Source organism: Suillus clintonianus, assembly GCF_016758775.1.
Source record: "Suillus clintonianus strain FC179 chromosome Unknown DEU56scaffold_26, whole genome shotgun sequence".
In the NCBI taxonomy this organism is placed as follows: Eukaryota; Fungi; Basidiomycota; class Agaricomycetes; order Boletales; family Suillaceae; genus Suillus; species Suillus clintonianus.
Genome location: NW_024539250.1, coordinates 1 through 17,962, shown reverse-complemented (window position 1 = coordinate 17,962; position 17,962 = coordinate 1). Strand labels below are relative to the sequence as shown.

Here is a 17,962-nt window from a genome sequence, read left to right as displayed (position 1 = left end):
ATCATGCACTTAGTAGTCCGCATCTTGCTGAATGAGTCTAAGGGCTGCTGCGGAGCGAGGCTTAATAGAACATTTGAAAGGTTTGGGGTGACTGGGAGTGTGTCTATCCAGAGCGCCAGATGGGATAAGATATGCGACATACCTGATGCTACCTGCTGAGGGGTTAAACTCGGGGATGATCTCAACACCATTCTCGACAACCTTGGAAATATCAAACACGGCTAGTGACATTGCGGTAGATATCCAGATGGAGGCATCAGCGAGGTGGAGGCCTGTCCGATGAAAAGCAAGCGGTTCAGAGCACTATTGATTAATTGACGCCTTCCGTGAGTTGGGCACACCTGACAAATACTGCAGAGCAGGGAGTTAGCATTCGGCTCAAAATCAATTTCACGCTTACCGTCTACCAAAGCCGAAACAGATTGTGCGAGGCTCTGTCTCAGGTTCCTTTCCATCCTTGGCCAAGAAGCGTTCTGGGTTGAATTGCGAGGGATTGACATATGTCCGTGGATCGTTGAGCATGAACCTGTCGCAGCTCAAAGTATGAACTTCTGTTCATACATCGAGTACGAAAACGGGGGAGCACTGACCAAATGTTAGGCATTACCATGGAGCCTTTTGGAATGTAGTACCCGTCATGGATGTTGTCCTCAGTCACACGGTGGGGGAAACCTGTCATTGAGATGCCACTCGTCAACTTAGTAATGGCATGAACGAGGCTCACATACCGGTAGGTGAGACAACATTCCAGCGGTGGACTTCTTTGACAAGCGCCTCAGTATAGGGAAGGGAGTCGCGGTCGGCGAAGGAGGGAAGACGATCATGGCCGACCACAGCGTCTATTTCAGCCTGAGCTTTCTTCTGCATATCAGGAAAAAGTACCATAGCTAGAAAAAGCGAGTAAATTGCAGACACAGTCTGATAAAAGACATGTAGCATTCTCAGAAGATGATAATGAAAACTTTATAGGGATGGACCAACCGTGTCGGCACCACCGCCATATAGAGAAAAAGCAGACCATTTCACGATGTGATCCTCTTCAGCAGACACAGCACGGCCCTCCAAGAGATTTGAAGTGAAAGACATGGGGGCGATGCCAGCAGCCTGTACAATTCAAACCTCAATGCATGGTCGCAAAATTGCAAACTGGTCACCATCTGATCCTTGACGAACTTGTGGGGTGCACAAACCATCTCTTCAAGGGTCTCACGCCATTCACGCGCTATGCGCTTGAAGCTAGCGCCAGGTAACCATGCGGGGACCTTTGCCACTAAAATAGTAAGGTCATCGGAAATGTAAACATTGCAATGATATAGCTTACAAATTGGTAAAATATCAACCATGAAGGCACCGGGAGCTGTGGCCTGTGGGATTTGGTCCATAGCACGGTCTGCAAGGTCAACGAAGGGATCATTGTTCTCTTTCACTTCATAACCATGAGAGATGCGCAGAATAATAGCGCCAGCAGTGCTATAGTAGGAATCCAAGATCATGTCAACGTAAAGATAAATAATACATACTGTCGAACATGTTCCTGTAGTTGGTCGGGTTTTGCAAGCACACGCTTCAGGAATCGGTGAGTCTCAATCTTTCCGATCTCGCTGTATACCTCCACTGCAGCACGGCTGCCAATGATACGGTGGAGGTTCTTGCGGTACTGGCGGAAAAGGTCACCATAAGGGAGGAAGGGCAAGGCATCCTTGAAGCCAACAAGTTCGCCACCCATAGGAAAAATAGGACGGTCAGAGTAGACAGCACTTTAAGTGTCTAGCATTTCCATTGTAGTCTTGACAGAGTTCAACACGATGATGTGCTGACCCAGAACCTCGACATGCGAGATATCACCTGCAAAAAAGACATGTGAAAATGCATGATTGTGGAAAACCAAGAGGTACTCACCATACTTCTTGCCCCACTCAGCAAATGTGAGACGAGGCTTGATGCGAGGCATGTCTAAAACATTGCCAATCAGAGGCCACCTCGGGGGACCAGGTGGATATGGTGCGGGATTCTTCTTGGCGAACACCTGCATTACCAGATAGACTCCGACACTAGCAAGGCATAGGTTTAGCCAAGTAACATTGGAGAGGGTCAACATAGCAAAGAATAAGCGACTCAAGAGCGGGAGTGTGAAAAACAAGAGAAGTTCCCTCTTGGACATCTATATTTAAATCTGCCACAGGCACGCAAATTTTCATCACGGTGAGTCGGAGGTGGCTACATCTACAGCTAATGGTTTCTGGATGATGTTCGGTTGCGAAGACGCACTGCACAATATATCATCTGACGACGAAAGGGATCAGTCGTTCGGAAATCATCTAAGAAGATCAGCAAAGGCTCACTAGGTTGAAATGTCAATTATGCTGAATCATAAACTAGTCTGCGCAAAATGAGTAGACGGTTCAATCCACTTTGAACCTACATGATAGCAATGGAAGCATTTCGTTCGAGACAATAGCTGGCCACTCGCGCTGAAGGACAAAATTAAGGTTGTGTTCATCAAGTACTGTCTGCATTTCCGAACTCGTCGCATCATGTTCATGCGCTTCTGCAAGCAAACGATCTACCAGACGAATGGTATTCCATGGATAGATGCAGTGTCCATCAGGCTGGTTAAAAGGCAGAGTGAAAAGCAATTCCCAAAGCATCACACACCGTACTGTGCTCAGACCAATACATCGCAAATTATTGCACAATCTTGGATATGATGACAGGCAAGACTATTACTCATTATTGGGTACGAGCAGCTGTTAACACGCCACGGAAGGATGCCCTAATAGGTGGACCATGAATATATTGAGGAAATACCTCTATAGTCTGTGTATAGCCTGTGAACTAAGAAGCACAGGACTCGAGAGCGAGCGAGTGCATTGGGAGGGACTTATTTGTAAGGGGTCCAGGAAAAGGGGATTTGTCAGAGAAAGGAGAATTAGGGAATAGTTAAGAGCGAAGGGGGGTGGGAGCTTTGATTTGAACCTAGAACGATTAGCTTGTTGTGGATGCACGCGAGATCAACACTTACAGAGGTTCAATTTACATTCTCACAAAACTTCCGTGTCCAGTCTTATGACAAGATCCGGATGTGAACTCTACAAAGGGTGTTATTGTGCGCATAGAGGCAAGATAAAAACACTTACTCATGTTGCCCCATACGGTTGAGCTAGTCAGATCTCCATGTGTCTTCTCTGCACCACCATCAGCAAGGACCTGGGGACCTCATTGTGGCATTCGCTGTTGTTCGAAGAGCAAGGAGGGGCTCGATAAAGGTGTGAAGCTGGTCTTGTCGATCTACGACATCATGGGTTGCTCAAATGTGGAGAAGATATTGAATAGATAGAGAAAAGTGCGCTGGATGAAGAGGTCTTGGAATGCAGTTGATCGGACGCGCTGCACGTGACCATGTTCATCAATGGTTACGTTGAATACTCATAATTGATTACGATGCCCATTGCCCTCCGCTATCACCACATCATTCGCAATTGGAGGTACATGAAATTACAAAGCAACAAGAACCACCGACTACTTGTAACCAGAGCAGCAGACCACTTGAGTTGGCGGAGACAGCTGGAAGATGGGCGTTGAACACAGACTGGACCTGAGGCCTGAGGCCTGAACTTCTGCCAGTGACTCGGAAGTGGGTATTTGGATTCAAACCAATCTAGTACGTATAGTTCGTGCACAGAGCTCGCCATGACCCTACGAGCCGATCTTTCGTGATAGTCCAAGGCTGTACTTGAAATAGATCTGAATTCAGCGTAAGGTACCGTGACATGTGAACCACCTTTGGCTGCACACAAGTTCAGCGGCCCCACGGTGAGCGGCTCACCTCTCCAGGTTTCTGTGGTCGAATTTCTATGTACGTGCGCAATTCAAACATATCTACCTGGATTTTGTGCTCATGAAAGGCAGCGTCGCTCTTCGGCTTCATCTTCCCTGCCTTATTGACAATCATCGTGTAACTCGATTACGATAGCATGGCGGACAGGGTGGAAACGTGTCGAGCGGCCTTGGAGAGCTGTCCGCTCGGTCATTGTGATCGACCAACGATTCTCAACAATCTTGGCCTCAGCCTTCATGACAGATTCACGCAGCGGGGTGTCCCGTCTGACCTTGACGAGGCCATTGAGCTCTTTCGGGCTGCACTACTCATCTGCCCCCCTGGTCATTCTGGTCGACCAACGATTCTCAGCAATCTTAGCATCAGCCTTTGTGACAGATTCACGCAGCAGAGCCTCCCGTCTGACCTCGACGAGGTCATCGAGCTCCAACGGGCCACACTACTCATCTACCCCCCCGGTCATTCTGATAGACCAACGTCTCTCAATGAACTTGGCACAATCCTTTATAAGAGATTCAAGCAGCGGGGCACCCTGTCTGACCTTGACGAGGCCATTGAGCTCTTTCGGGCTGCACTACTCATCTGCCCTCCCGGTCATTCTGATAGACCAACGTCTCTCAACAATCTTAGCATCAGCCTTTATGACAGATTCACGCACCGGGGCCTCCCATCTGACCTCGACGAGACCATCGAGCTCCAGCGAGCTGCACTACTCATCTGTCCCCCCGGTCATTCTGATAGACCAACGTCTCTCAACAATCTTGGCACGAGCCTTTATAACAGATTCAAGCAGCGGGGCCTCCTGTCCGACCTCGACGAGGCCGTCGAGCTCTTTCGGGCCACACTACTCATCTGCCCTCCCGATAATTCTCTTCGACCAACGATTCTCAACAATCTTGGCCTCAGCCTTCATGACAAATTCACGCAGCGGGGTGTCCCGTCTGACCTTGATGAGGCCATCGAGCTCCTACGAGCCACACTACTCATTTGTCCTCCCGGTCATTCTCTTCGACCAACGTCTCTTAACAATCTTGGCCTCAGCCTTCATCACAGATTCACGCAGCGGGGTGTCCCATCTGACCTTGACGAGGCCATCGAGCTCCAACGGACCACACTACTCATCTGTCCTCCCGGCCATTTTGGTCGACCAAAGTCTCTCAACAATCTTGGCCTCAGCCTTTATGACAGATTCAAGCAGCGGGGTGTCCCGTCTGACCTTGACGAGGCCATCGAGCTCCAACGGGCTGCGCTACTCATCTGCCCCCCCGGTCATTCTGATCGACCAACGATTCTCAACAATCTTAGCATCAGCCTTTATCACAGATTCACGCAGCAGGGCCTCCCGTCTGACCTCGACGAGACCATCGAGCTCCAGCGAGCTGCACTACTCATCTGCCCCCCCGGTCATTCTGATAGACCAACATCTCTCAACAAGCTTGGCATACGCCTTTATGACAGATTTAAGCAGCGGGGCGCCCCGTCTGACCTTGACGAGGCCATCGAGCTCCAACGGGATGCACTACTCATCTGCCCTCCCGGTCATTCTCTTCGACCAACGTCCCTCAACAATCTTGGCACGAGTCTTCATGACAGATTTAAACAGCGGGGTGCCCCGTCTGACCTTGACGAGGCCATCGAGCTTTACCAGGCTGCACTACTCATCTGCCCTCCCGGTCATTCTCTTCGACCAACATCTCTCAACAATCTTGGCACGAGCCTTTATGACAGGTTCAAGCAGCGGGGCCTCCTGTCCGACCTCGACGAGGCCATCGAGCTCCAACACGCCACACTACTCATCTGCCCTCCCGGTCATTCTCTTCGACCAACGTCTCTTAACAATCTTGCCATGGGCCTTTATGACAGATTCAAGCAGCAGGGCATCCCATCTGACCTTGACGAGGCCATCGAGCTCCAGCGAGCTGCACTACTCATCTGCCCCCCCGGTCATTCTGATAGATCAACATCTCTCAACAATCTTGGCACAAGCCTTCATGACAGATTCACGCAGCGGGGTGTCCCATCTGACCTCGACGAGGCCATCGAGCTCCAACGGGCCACACTACTCATCTCCCCCCCCGGTCATTCTGATCGACCAGCGTCTCTTAACAATCTTGGCATGAGCCTGTATGACAGATTCAAGCAGCGGGGCGTCCCGTCTGACCTTGACGAGGCCATCGAGCTCCAACGGGCTGCACTAATCATCTGCCCTACCGGTCATTCTCTTCGACCAACGTCTCTCAACAATCTTGGCCTCAGCCTTCATGACAGATTCACGCAGCGGGGTGTCCCGTCTGACCTCGACGAGGCCATCGAGCTCCAACGGGCCACACTACTCATCTGCCCTCCCGGTCATTCTCTTCGACCAACGTCTCTTAACAATCTTGCCATTGGCCTGTATGACAGATTCAAGCAGCTGGGTGTCCCGTCTGATCTCGACGAGGCCATCGAGCTCCAACGGGCTGCACTACTCATCTGCCCTCCCGGTCATTCTCTTCGACCAACGTCTCTCAACAATCTTGGCATGCGCCTTTATGACAGATTCAAGCAGTGGGGCGTCCCGTCTGACCTTGACGAGGCCATCGAGCTCCAACGGGCCACACTACTCATCTGTCCTCCCGGCCATTTTGGTCGACCAAAGTCTCTCAACAATCTTGGCACGAGCCTTCATGACAGATTCAAGCAGCGGGGTGTCCCGTCTGACCTTGACGAGGCCATCGAGCTCCAACTGGCTTTACTATCCATCTGCCCCCCCGGTCATTCTGATCGACCAATGTCTCTTAACAATCTTAGCATCAGCCTTTATGACAGATTCAAGCAGCGGAGCCTCCCGTCTGACCTCGACGAGGTCATCGAGCTCCAGCGAGCTGCGCTGCTCATCTGCTTCCCCAGTCATTCTCTTCGACCAACATTTCTCATCAATCTTGGCACGAGCCTTTATAACAGATTCATGCAGCGAGGTGTCCCTTCTGACCTTGACGAGGCCATCGAGCTCCATCGGGCTGCACTACTCCCTTATCCCCCTGGTCATTCTGATCGATCATTGTCACTCAAAAATCTTGCCCTCTGCCTTAAAACTAGATTCGAGCAGCGGGGTGCCCCGTCTGACCTCGATGAGGCATTTAGGCTGTATGCGCAACTCTCTCATATATCTCATGCAGTCTCTCGTATGGATCTTACTGCTGCCAAGTCATGGGCCACCTCAGCCGAGGAGATGAACCATGACTCTGTCTTGGTTGCCTATCAAACTGCATTGAAATTCCTAGACCAGCATGTTACTATATTGTCATCTTCTCCAATCCATTTTGATATTGTCAGGATGGCCACTGCTTCCCTTGGAATGGACGCTTTCTCGTGCAGTGTTCGTCATGGCGCGCTCACAACTGCTGTGGAAATGGTAGAGCAAGGCCGTGCAGTATTCTGGACTCATTTGGCACACTTCCGCACACCCCTCGATGAACTCTCTATGTCTGGTGACACCGGCGCAGCCTTGGCAGAAGAGCTCAAGCAGCTCAGTTTTCGTCTTCGTAACGCGTTTGACCAGTCTACTGAAGACCCGTCTCCGCAAATCCAGCAATTGACCATGCAATGGGAAGACGTCATCTCACGCATCCGCATGCTGCCTGACTTTCCTCGATTTCTCCTGCCCCCGCTGTTTTCTGACCTCCAGAAATCCGCTGAAGAAGGCCCGGTTGTCATCGTCAATGCTAGTCAGTACAGCTGCGATGCTTTGATTATCCTAAGTGGCCAAGATCCTGTCCATGTTCCACTTCGTATTGCGCAGACCGAAGTCTCCGAATTGTCTTCCGAGTTTCAGGCCCTTTCAGAACAATTTGGTTCTTCTACTCATCTATACAAGCTCGTCGACATCCTCCGGGAGCTTTGGCATGAAGTGGTTGACTCTGTGGTCCAAGCTCTTAAAGAGTCAGGGGTTCGCCCTGGCTCACGTATTTGGTGGTGTCCCACTGCTGATTTTACGCTGCTTCCTCTACATGCAGCAGGACCCTACGAGAAGAAGAAAGACAATTTATCAGACATTTACATCTCCTCTTACACCCCCACTTTGGCGACACTTGTTCGTGCAAGACAGCAGGTTTCTGGAGATGTGTCCCCGCAACATTTTGTTGCCGTTGGTCAAGGAAACCCGAAAGGGGCGAAGGCACTCAAATATGTCGCTCCCGAGTTAGCCGTAGTTGCTCAGCGTCTCGCGTCCGTTGTCTCGGTCACGTCACTCGCGGACGGCGATGCGACAGTTGAAGGTGCACTCGATGCACTAAATCATAATCAGTGGCTCCATCTAGCCTGCCACGGAATGCCGAATCGACAACAACCATTTGAGTCTTCCTTTGCCATGCACGACGGGCCTTTAATGATCAAGGATGTCATTCGATCTAACTGGCAGAACCCTCAGTTTGCATTCCTATCGGCCTGCCATACTACTGTGGGCAGTGAGAAGAGTCCCGACGAGTCGATCCATCTCGCTGCAGCCATGCAATTCTCCGGATTTCGCAGTGTAATAGGTTCCATGTGGTCTGTCGACGACGAGGTTGCACGACAGGTTGTGTCCGCATTTTATCGCAACCTGGTCAGTGGGTCAGGGAGATTGGACTGCACACGGGCTGCGGTGGCGTTGCACAAGGCTGTGAAATCGTTACGCAAGAAGATTCCGCTAGAACAGCAGATCGTGTTTGTTCACATAGGTGTCTAGTTTGCATTTTATGTTATCCTGATTGTCTCCGATCCCCTGTTGTCCCTAGTTCTCAGTTAGTCAACCATGACTGCACGATACTTTTGTTTTTTCATTGTGTACTAGTACTGCAAGCACCGTTCCATTGAATGATTATAATCGCGTTGTCGAACAATACAAATGAGTTGGGTCATTATGAGTACTATTTTCGCCGCCCCCATGTCCAAGAAGCCCAAATATTGATACCCGATGGTACTGTACAATTGAATGAATGATATGAATTCTCCAAACGACTGAGTCAAGCTGCACTGAATACTGTCCCAGTTGCACCAGGACCTGTCCGAGTCAGAACCCCAGTCACCTTCTGCCCCACCGTCGTCCCCATTGTCGTCAAAGCTCCCATTAATGTTGTCATCGCTCTCATTACTATCATCACCCTCGACCCCCTCGCTGCTTTCACCATTATCATCATCATCCTCGCTGCCTTCATTATGCCCTTCATCGCCTTCCATTCTTTCTTCATTGCTGTCTTCATTCAAGTCCTCTCCTTCAACCCCCTGATCGTCTTCTTGGCGCTCAAGAAAGCCCGTCAGTGTTCCATTATCAACCGATGGGAACACCATTGCGAGGTACGGCCCAAATTTGCTTGCTACTCCCCAGAGTTGAAGAATACTGTTGTGTTTGAGACGGCCCCAAACTGTCAGCTCGCGACTATTCTATTACCATGCAAAGATAGTGCACCGTTTCAGGTATGCTGACATCCAAATCCCGCATGTATGCTGAATCTCACAGATGCTAGTCCAGTTCTGGGGTGTCAACAGGACATATGAGCGATATAGGCATATGGCACACTAATTTTATAACCATAGGACAGACACCGCAGTATCGAAGTTACCTAAAAAGCTCGAACCGCAGAAGATGTTTGTCTGCCTCATTTCACTAGCTCGGAATCGTCGATAAATAGCCTATTAACACGTTGAATCCTTATCGCAAAGCTCAAAGGATTGGACTGTTTCACGTACTTTGAACATCCAACACAACCTGCAAGCATAGTAGTCATGGCACATTCCACTCCCCGAGTTTGGTTGAGTAAGTTGCGATTTGATTCCTCAGTGTGCGGGTCACTGACTGCTCGAAGTTACCGGTTCCTCATCTGGATTCGGCAGGGCGATGGTGGAAGAGGTCCTGCGTAATGGCGAGATTGCGGTCGCAACTCTGCGCAAGCCTTCCGTCCTCGATGACCTCGTCGCCAAATACCCGCACACCCAGCTGCTAGTACTTCCGCTGGACGTGACGAACGAGGCGCAGGTCAAATCTGTCTTCGTACAAGCTAAGGACGCTTTTGGACACGTTGATGTCGTGTATAACAACGCGGGGCAGGTGTTCTATCATGAGCTGGAGGGGACACCAATGGACCGTGCCAGGGCCCTGATGGATGTCAATTTCTGGGGCGCGGTAACGGTAAGCTTCGAGGCAGTGAGATTCTTTAGAGAGGAGAACCCAGATGGTGCTGGGGGGATGCTCGTGCAAGTATCGAGCTCGGCAGGGACCACCGCGGTCCCGCTGCTCGGGTTCTATAACTCTACGTGAGTGGGGTTGGTGTTGTCTGCTTAAGCGTCGCTGAGGTGCTTTTTGTTGGTAGGAAAGCAGGTAATTAGTACTGTTGCTGGGTGAATCTGACTCACCACTATTTAGCCTTGAATTCGTTCACCGAGGTCCTGGCACAGGAAGTCCTCCCCGCTTGGAATATTCGTGTAAGGAATTGAAGAGATAACAGTCACCGGCCGCTGAATGGCTATACAGATCGTGAATGTCCACCCAGGTTGGACGCGCACGCCCATTGCGTTGAGCGATATGCTCGAGCCTCTAGCAGTATACGCATCGGAACCAACAGCTGTAACGACAAAGATGCGTGCCGGGTGGGATGCATTCATCGGGAGCGATGTATATATTGGCGTCGAAGCTGTGACGAAGCGCATTTGGTCGGTGATGCGGATGGACGATGAGGACCTGCGCAAGGGTACGCAGGAGGGCATTCCAGGCCTCGTGAACGTGTATACGGGCATGGACTCGCTGGAGCGTGTGTACGCAAAGATTGGGCGGCTGCATGGCGAGTTGATGTGGAGTACCAAGATTCATTATGAGTACTAGTCTCGTGTATGTCTTCAAAATGAACAGTTGTTTTCAAGTTGGTTCCTCAGAAACAGTTATTCCTATGAATGTGCGAACTCCAAGATGATATAACGATGGAGACCAATGGTATTGCATAGCTTCTGAGTGCAACATAAGCAAAGAAGAACCAGTGGTGCTTGACCCTGCTGTCACACTGGGCAGGGCAGCGTGCACTTCAATGCCGGCACTTGCCGCAGCAGCGGCAGCACCCATTTTACGATGCCCATTAAGCCCTCCATCACCACATCATTTGCATACTGGGAGGTTCATGTCAAAACTACAAAGCAACAATGTCAAGAACCACCAATAACTCGTAATGAGAGCTGCAGATCACTTGAGTTGGCAGAGACCGCTCAGAAAATGGGTGGGGAGAGAACTGGAAAGAGAGGCTGGGCTCGGGTTGTATACTAACAGAAAATTTGACCAGGTCACTGGATAGACATTTCCTGCTTCGTTTGCCAGCACTGGAATCTTGCTCTACGCTCATGATGGAACGGCTGTCTTCATTCTTTATGGTCTGGCTAGGACTAACTGCTCGGCATTGGCATTTGGGCAGAACCCAACATAGTTCAATTTGACGTTGCCCATGTGCCCTCAAAGGGTTTCTGGATCCTCATCCCGCGACCCAGAGTCCCACTGGGAATGGAGCATTCCATACTTGCAACCACTTACCAGTGGTCATATGAAGCGCTAGCAACCTGATCACGAAGGTACACGATACTGTGGAGAGAGTTCCCATGTCCCGGTTTGGCCTTTTAATCCATAAACTTGCAGCAACGGTTTCTCATTGTTACGGGCGTAGACTCTTTGGTATCTTGGATGAGCCTCATCATCGAATGCGCGCGTCAGATCGAGATCCATCTTTTTGGTGCGCTGGTTCCGCGTCAATGCCTCGTCACGACTGCATCAATTTCACCTGGCCCAGAGCTTGGTCAGTATGTGCTTCTGTACAGACACATCAGCTCTCTACTTGGAACGGTTATTATCCCACAATGACAGTTTGACACGACGCTCGCATGAATTTGCAAAGCTCGAATAGCAGGCCACTGACACGATAGTGTGGCGGCTTTAGCGGCCCTCTTCTTTATTTTACCCAATGTGAGCCATGGCCTTGGCGAGCTATCGGGTGAGCTCGGGGGTTTGGGCCATTTATTATATGAGGGCTTCCAACGAGCAACAAACGCAGAATTGTCATGGCACAATCCACCCCTCGAGTTTGGTTGAGTGAGTTGGCATGCAACTGCTCAGCGTGCAGATCACTAACTGCTCCCAGTTACTGGTTCTTCCTCTGGGTTCGGCAGGGCGATGGTGGAAGAGGTCTTACATAACGGTGAGATTGCGGTCGCAACTCTGCGCAAGCCTTCCGTCCTCGATGACCTCGTCGCCAAATACCCGCACACCCAGCTCCTAGTACTTCCGATGGACGTGACGAACGAAGCGCAGGTCAAATCTGCCTTCGCGAAGGCCAAGGACGCCTTTGGGCACATCGATGTCGTGTATAACAATGCGGGGCAGGCGTTCTACCAAGAGCTGGAGGGGACACCGATGGACCGTGCCAAGGTGTTAATGGATGTCAATTTCTGGGGCGCGGTAACGGTAAGCTTCGAGGCGATGAGATTCTTTAGAGAAGTGAACCCGAAAGGCGCTGGGGGTATGCTCGTGCAAGTATTGAGCTCGGCAGCAACCACAGGGGCCCCAATGATCGGATTCTATAGCTCTACGTGAGTATGTTAGTGCTGTTTGATTAAGCGTTAGCTGAAGTATTTGGTGTTCGTAGGAAAGCAGGTAACGTTGCATCTATGGCACAGTGCCAGTGTGTGACTTTGACTCACCACTATTTAGCCTTGGATTCGTTCACCGAAGTCCTGGCACAGGAAGTCCTTCCCGCTTGGAATATTCGGGTAAGCAACTGGACAGTGATAGCAGCCGCAGAGCGTTGAGTACTGAGTGGTTATACAGTTTCTGAATGTCCACCCAGGTTGGACGCGCACGCCCATTATATCAAGTGAAATGCTCGAGCCTCCAGCACTGTATGCATCGGAACCGACAGCCGTGACGACGAAGTTTCGTGCTGGGTTTGATGCATTGATAAATACCGATCTGCTGAATTCTGTCGAGGTTGTGACAAAACGCATTTGGTCGGTGACGAGGATGGACGATGAGGACCTGCGCAAGGGTATGCAGGAGGGCATTCCAAGCCTCGTGAACGTGTGGACGGGCATGGACTCGCTGGAGCGTGTGCATGCAAAGATTGGGAGACTGCAGGGTGAGCTGATGTGGAATACGAAGGTGCATTATGAGTACTAGTCTCGTCGTCTCCAGATTAAGTAGTTATACCCAAAGGTATCCTAAGTCAATAACTTAACCACCGCATTGCAATGCAATCCTCGATCGCAAGTATCTCTTGATTTTATAAGTTTATTGAAACAAGGAGCACCTGATTTAATGACCTATCAGACTCAAGCTCTTCTCTTCTCGATCACTGTGATGACCTCTTTCACCACAAAAGACAATTCCGAGTGTGTGTGCAAAAAATTGAATTACGCCTATGTAATACCCAGTGGGAAGCGAGCGAGACAAACCTGACGAAGGCATCTGTACATGAGGACCGCTACATGTTCAAACCTAATTCGGTGAGTCAATCCTGTGTACTTAGTTGGCGTGAGACCACGAACCAGCGCTCAGCCTCATGTAGCCTCGTGTTCTGCAACCCGACGAGCATCACCTTGCCTTATCTGCTTTCCACACCATCCAACGAGCTTGCCATAACCCTAAAACCGTGATTAGAACTTGATTGAAACATCCATCCTTTCGACTTATCCCAAAGCCTTCTGTCGACCATCGGCAAAGGATCCAATCTGCAGTTTAGACTTTGTTCGCGTTTGATGATCATCGATCAACCTTGACAAATGAGTTACTCAGATCTACGTCAGTATCTCCATAAAATATTATCCTGATTCTCGTGCTCACCTCCTGCATCATCAGCCGAAAAAGCTTGGGAGAAGCTGTCCCAGGTCGCTGTGCATGGTGCTGTATACGACTCCCGTGAACGTCTGCCCCATCCGAAATGTCTGAAAGATACCCGAACGACCCTTCTCAAGCACATTTACGAGTTTTTAGACAACCCAGAGAATAACCAACTCGTTTGGCTGCATGGCACGGCGGGCGTAGGAAAGTCTGCTGTCGCATTCACCGTAGCTGAAAGGATGAGAGGTCTGAAAGCATCAGAGGTGACGACTGTAGAAAAACGGCTGGCAGGAACGTTCTTTTTCTCGCGCACGAACACGAATCGCCGCACGACTGGATATTTCTTCGCGACCCTCGCCTATCAGCTTGCCAGGAATTTCCCCTCCGTTCGGAGTGACGTATCCAAAGCTATCATTGAAAATTCCGCCGTTCTAGAGCCCAACAGTTCTGTTCGCGACCAGATGGAGGCGTTATTTCTCCGACCTCTCCGGAAGCTTCACCAAAGACAACAGAATTGTCCGCCGTTGTCGTTCGTCATTGATGCCCTCGATGAATGCACCTCCGAAGCGGAGCTCGTTGAACTGATCACACTGCTTGGCCAAGCTCTTCGTGAGCCTGATCTGCCAAAGCTTCACATTCTGCTCACCAGTTGCTCGGAAGCGCATGTCCGTCGAGCCATGGAGGATGAAGAGGTGCATCAGCTGGTGTGCGAGATACCAGTGAAAACTTCTGGGGACGGTGTCCCTGACATCATCTCCTTAGACGGCGCAGACGTGGATAATGATATCTATGTTTTCTTCAACCATTCCTTCACACACTTGCGAGATCATCATCGCGATTTCCCACAGCCAACGCGGGATCAACTAGTGAAATTAGCGACCCGAGCAGGCAGACGTTTCATCGTGGCGTCTACGATGATGAAGTTTATCGACGATGGACACAATGATCCCCGAGATCGGCTTCAGATCATGCTTGACCTGACGAGCCAGCTGCTACCCGGCACAGAGGTATACAGATTGTACGACCGCATCCTCTCAACATGCGCTGACCCTAATCGGGCTTACATGCACTTGACCGTTGTCGCCACCCTTGCAGACCCTCTTCCGGCGTCACAAATATCGAAACTTCTTGGCCCTGGTGAGGGAAACGATGTCGAGACAACGCTTGTGCAGCTACGGTCCATCATGGATATTCCTACCGACAGCAGTCTTCCCGTGAATATCTATCACTCGTCCGTTCGTGATTATGTTTCCAACCCCTCGAATTGCAGCCTTCCTAACCTACAATATATCGCGCCCCACTCCATCCTCGCTTATTCCTCGTTACGCTTGATGATAGACGAGATACCAGCAAGCACGGCCCTCTTGGATGGGCTCGTAGAATTGAAGAGATATAGCAACATTATACCATCTGAGGACCCCCGGAAGTTAAAAGAGTCATTGAAGTTCGTTGTTCAGCCGCTGGAGCCCCTGCATGTTCTTTCAGGAATACTATGGGTTCGAGGAGATCACGCTCCTGTGTTACGATGTTGGCTAGAGACCCTGGACGGGCGGGCCTGGCTGGAGACCCAGGACGGGCGCGTCTGGCTGGAGAACGAGGCCGGGGCAGATAACCTGGACGAGAACGAGGAAAACTGGATGTGGACAGAGGGTGGGCATGGTTGGCTGGAGACCGAGAATGGGAAGCGCTGGCTCCGGGAGGGGACAAGTTATCTCCGGGCCTATGGCGGGACAAACTGGTTGCAGACCCAGGCTGGGCAAAGCTGGCTGCAGACCGAGGATGCGAGAGAGTGGATTGAAAACGACATTTTTGAGAGCGACATTGACGATAACGACGAGATACCTTGGGTGCATACCGAGGCCGGGCGCAAGTGGATGCAGACCCAGGCCGGGCAAAGCTGGCTGCAGACTACAGACAATTTATTCTGGCTGACCTATGGCGGGTGGCTAGCGACACAGGCAGGGCGAGACTGGCTGCAGACCCTGGCCGGGAAAATATGGCTGCAGACTGTAAAAGCGAAAGAGTACTGGCTGCTGAGCACACGCGAGGGAGGAGACTGGCTGCAGACACAGTGCGGTGAAGACTGGCTGCAGACACAGTGCGGAGGAGACTGGATGCTAATCAGGCATAGCAAAGACGATTGGATGCCGATCCATGTTTGGGACTCAGAGGAAGGAACATGGCTCAAGACTTCGGGCGGACGAGCTTGGCTGCAGACCCAGAACATCCAAGACTGGCTGCAAACAAGTCGCGGGCAATGCTGGCTGCGGGCACAGTCCGGGTTAGACTGGCTGCTGCCCGAGGGCGGGAAAGGCTGGTTGGAGACCGAGGGTAGGTCAGAATGGCTGGAGAGCAGGGTCGGGAAAAACTGGCTGTCTACCAAGGGCGGTAATGACTGGCTTGAGACCCAGGGCGGGAAACACTGGCTGCAAAGGAGAGGCTGGAAAGAATGGCTGGAGACCGAGGGCGGGTCAGAATGGCTGAAGAGCAGGGTCGGGAAAGACTGGCTGTGGACCAGGGGCGGGCGAGACTGGCTGGAGACCGAGGGCGGGCATGACTGGCTACAGGGGAGGGGCGGGAAAGAGTGGGTGCAGACAGTGGGCAGGGAAGAGTGGGTGCGGACGCATGGCTGGATGCCAGACTGGCTAAAGTCGAGTGCTACCCGAGACTGGCTGCAGATGCAAGGCTGGATGCCAGACTGGCTAAAGTCAAGTGCTACCCGAGACTGGCTGCAGACGCAAGGTTGGATGCCAGACTGGCTAAAGTCAAGTGCTACCCGAGACTGGCTGCAGACCCAGGCCGCACGAGACTGGCTGCAAACTCAGGACGCACGAGAATGGCTGCAGACCCAGGCCGCACGAGACTGGCTGCAGACTCAGGACGCACGAGAATGGCTGCGGACCCAGGCCGCACGAGACTGGCTGCAGACCCGGGACGCACGAGAATGGCTGCGGACCCAGGCCGCACGAGACTGGCTGCAGACCCGGGATGCACGAGAATGGCTGCGGACCCGGGCCGCACGAGACTGGCTGCGGACCCAGGACGCACGAGATTGGCTCCAGTCTCAGGACGCACGAGACTGGCTGCAGACCCGGGATGCACGAGAATGGCTGCGGACCCGGGCCGCACGAGACTGGCTGCGGACCCAGGACGCACGAGATTGGCTACAGTCTCAGGACGCACAAGACTGGCTGAGGTCATGGATTGCCTACCGCCGGCTGAAAATCCAGGATGGGAGGGACTGGCTGCATACCCAGGCCGGGCGAGAGTGGCTGAATTCACAAGCCGCCCATCACTGGCCGAATGACTACAATGTGCAAGAATGGCTGAAGACCCAGGCCGGGCAAGACTGGCTGCAGACCCTGGTCGGGCGAAACTGGCTGCTGACACAAGACGGAAGAGATTGGCTGCGGACCTGGGATGGCACAAGGTGGTTGCTGACAGAGCACGGAATAGACTGGCTGCAGACACAAAGCGGAAGAGATTGGCTGCAGACCCAGGACGCACGAGCCTGGCTGCGGACCCAGGGTGGCGAAGACTGGTTGCAGACCATCAGTAAACCGATGAGACCTTGATATTGTACCCGTGCGAATTATAGAAGGGCAGAATTCTGCTCCTGCTAAATATCGCCATTTATACTATAAGAAATTTGATTTGTAGATACATCGCCTGCAAAGCTACAGTAACATGAGCGGTTCACGACAAGGTTATGATGTTCCTCATTTGCAGCCGACGAGGGATAGTAGCTTACATATGCCAAATATTTTGCGCATTGTCATTTTACCTTAATTACACTTTGCACCACAAGCTCATCCAAGGCAATCTCGTGGGAGGTACCTTTGGCACTCGTCAACGAATGTATAATGACGTGAGATTTCATAACAAAGTCTTGATTTGCGGCCATGAAGACCAACGATGCACGACAGCGCACTCCTCTTCAACCCCTTTGAATATTCTTGTTTTGCTTAGTCTATGTCTTGAATTAAAACATTATCCAGGACCTTATAGTGGGAAGCGCCTTTGGCAATCAACAACGCGAGTACAGTAGCATTCAACTTTGCATCAAAATTGTGACGTTCAGCCATCACCGCACAGAAGAACAGTATGCAAAACGGTTGGAATGATTTCAAACCCTGGCCTTGGAGAAGGTATTTTTCGCATCTTCTCAGGCTTGATTAGTAGAACGACGATGAGGACTAGGAGTCCGCTGAAAATAAATTTTCACATGTTCATGGGTGCGTAGTAAGATATGAGTAGAAAGAGACGTAGTAGTTGTTGCATATTATTCAAAGCTTCATTAT

The 17,962-nt window shown here is 51.3% G+C and overlaps 5 protein-coding genes across 5 annotated transcripts; 4 read left to right on the top strand and 1 right to left on the bottom strand.

The window, feature by feature from the left end:
- Positions 1-9: 9 nt before the first annotated feature.
- Positions 10-2,098, bottom strand: DEU56DRAFT_940938 (cytochrome P450; the record flags this gene model as incomplete). Its single annotated transcript, XM_041358910.1, has 12 exons — positions 10-91; positions 143-272; positions 320-351; positions 401-526; positions 591-672; positions 729-918; positions 982-1,104; positions 1,155-1,270; positions 1,322-1,470; positions 1,521-1,757; positions 1,803-1,845; positions 1,900-2,098. 12 exons carry the CDS (start codon positions 2,096-2,098, stop codon positions 10-12), a joined length of 1,509 nt encoding a protein of 502 aa, XP_041209631.1.
- A 1,723-nt stretch (positions 2,099-3,821) lies between these two features.
- Positions 3,822-8,543, top strand: DEU56DRAFT_900694 (CHAT domain-containing protein; the record flags this gene model as incomplete). Its single annotated transcript, XM_041356523.1, has 2 exons — positions 3,822-3,855; positions 3,911-8,543. Exon 2 carries the CDS (start codon positions 3,975-3,977, stop codon positions 8,541-8,543), a length of 4,569 nt encoding a protein of 1,522 aa, XP_041209630.1. The 5' UTR covers positions 3,822-3,855; positions 3,911-3,974.
- A 1,037-nt stretch (positions 8,544-9,580) lies between these two features.
- Positions 9,581-10,673, top strand: DEU56DRAFT_755055 (NAD-P-binding protein; the record flags this gene model as incomplete). The annotated part of the gene is made up of 5 exons (XM_041349885.1): positions 9,581-9,611; positions 9,661-10,108; positions 10,165-10,172; positions 10,218-10,276; positions 10,326-10,673. 5 exons carry the CDS (start codon positions 9,581-9,583, stop codon positions 10,671-10,673), a joined length of 894 nt encoding a protein of 297 aa, XP_041209629.1.
- Positions 10,674-11,966: 1,293 nt separating this feature from the next.
- Positions 11,967-12,689, top strand: DEU56DRAFT_885487 (uncharacterized protein; the record flags this gene model as incomplete). Its single annotated transcript, XM_041356186.1, has 4 exons — positions 11,967-12,415; positions 12,472-12,479; positions 12,537-12,595; positions 12,654-12,689. Coding segments are annotated over exons 1-4 (519 nt in total), but the record flags the coding sequence as incomplete, so codon positions are not given.
- Positions 12,690-13,666: 977 nt separating this feature from the next.
- Positions 13,667-15,007, top strand: DEU56DRAFT_701213 (uncharacterized protein; the record flags this gene model as incomplete). The annotated part of the gene is made up of 1 exon (XM_041347312.1): positions 13,667-15,007. A coding segment is annotated over one exon (1,341 nt), but the record flags the coding sequence as incomplete, so codon positions are not given.
- Between the last annotated feature and the right edge of the window lie 2,955 nt (positions 15,008-17,962).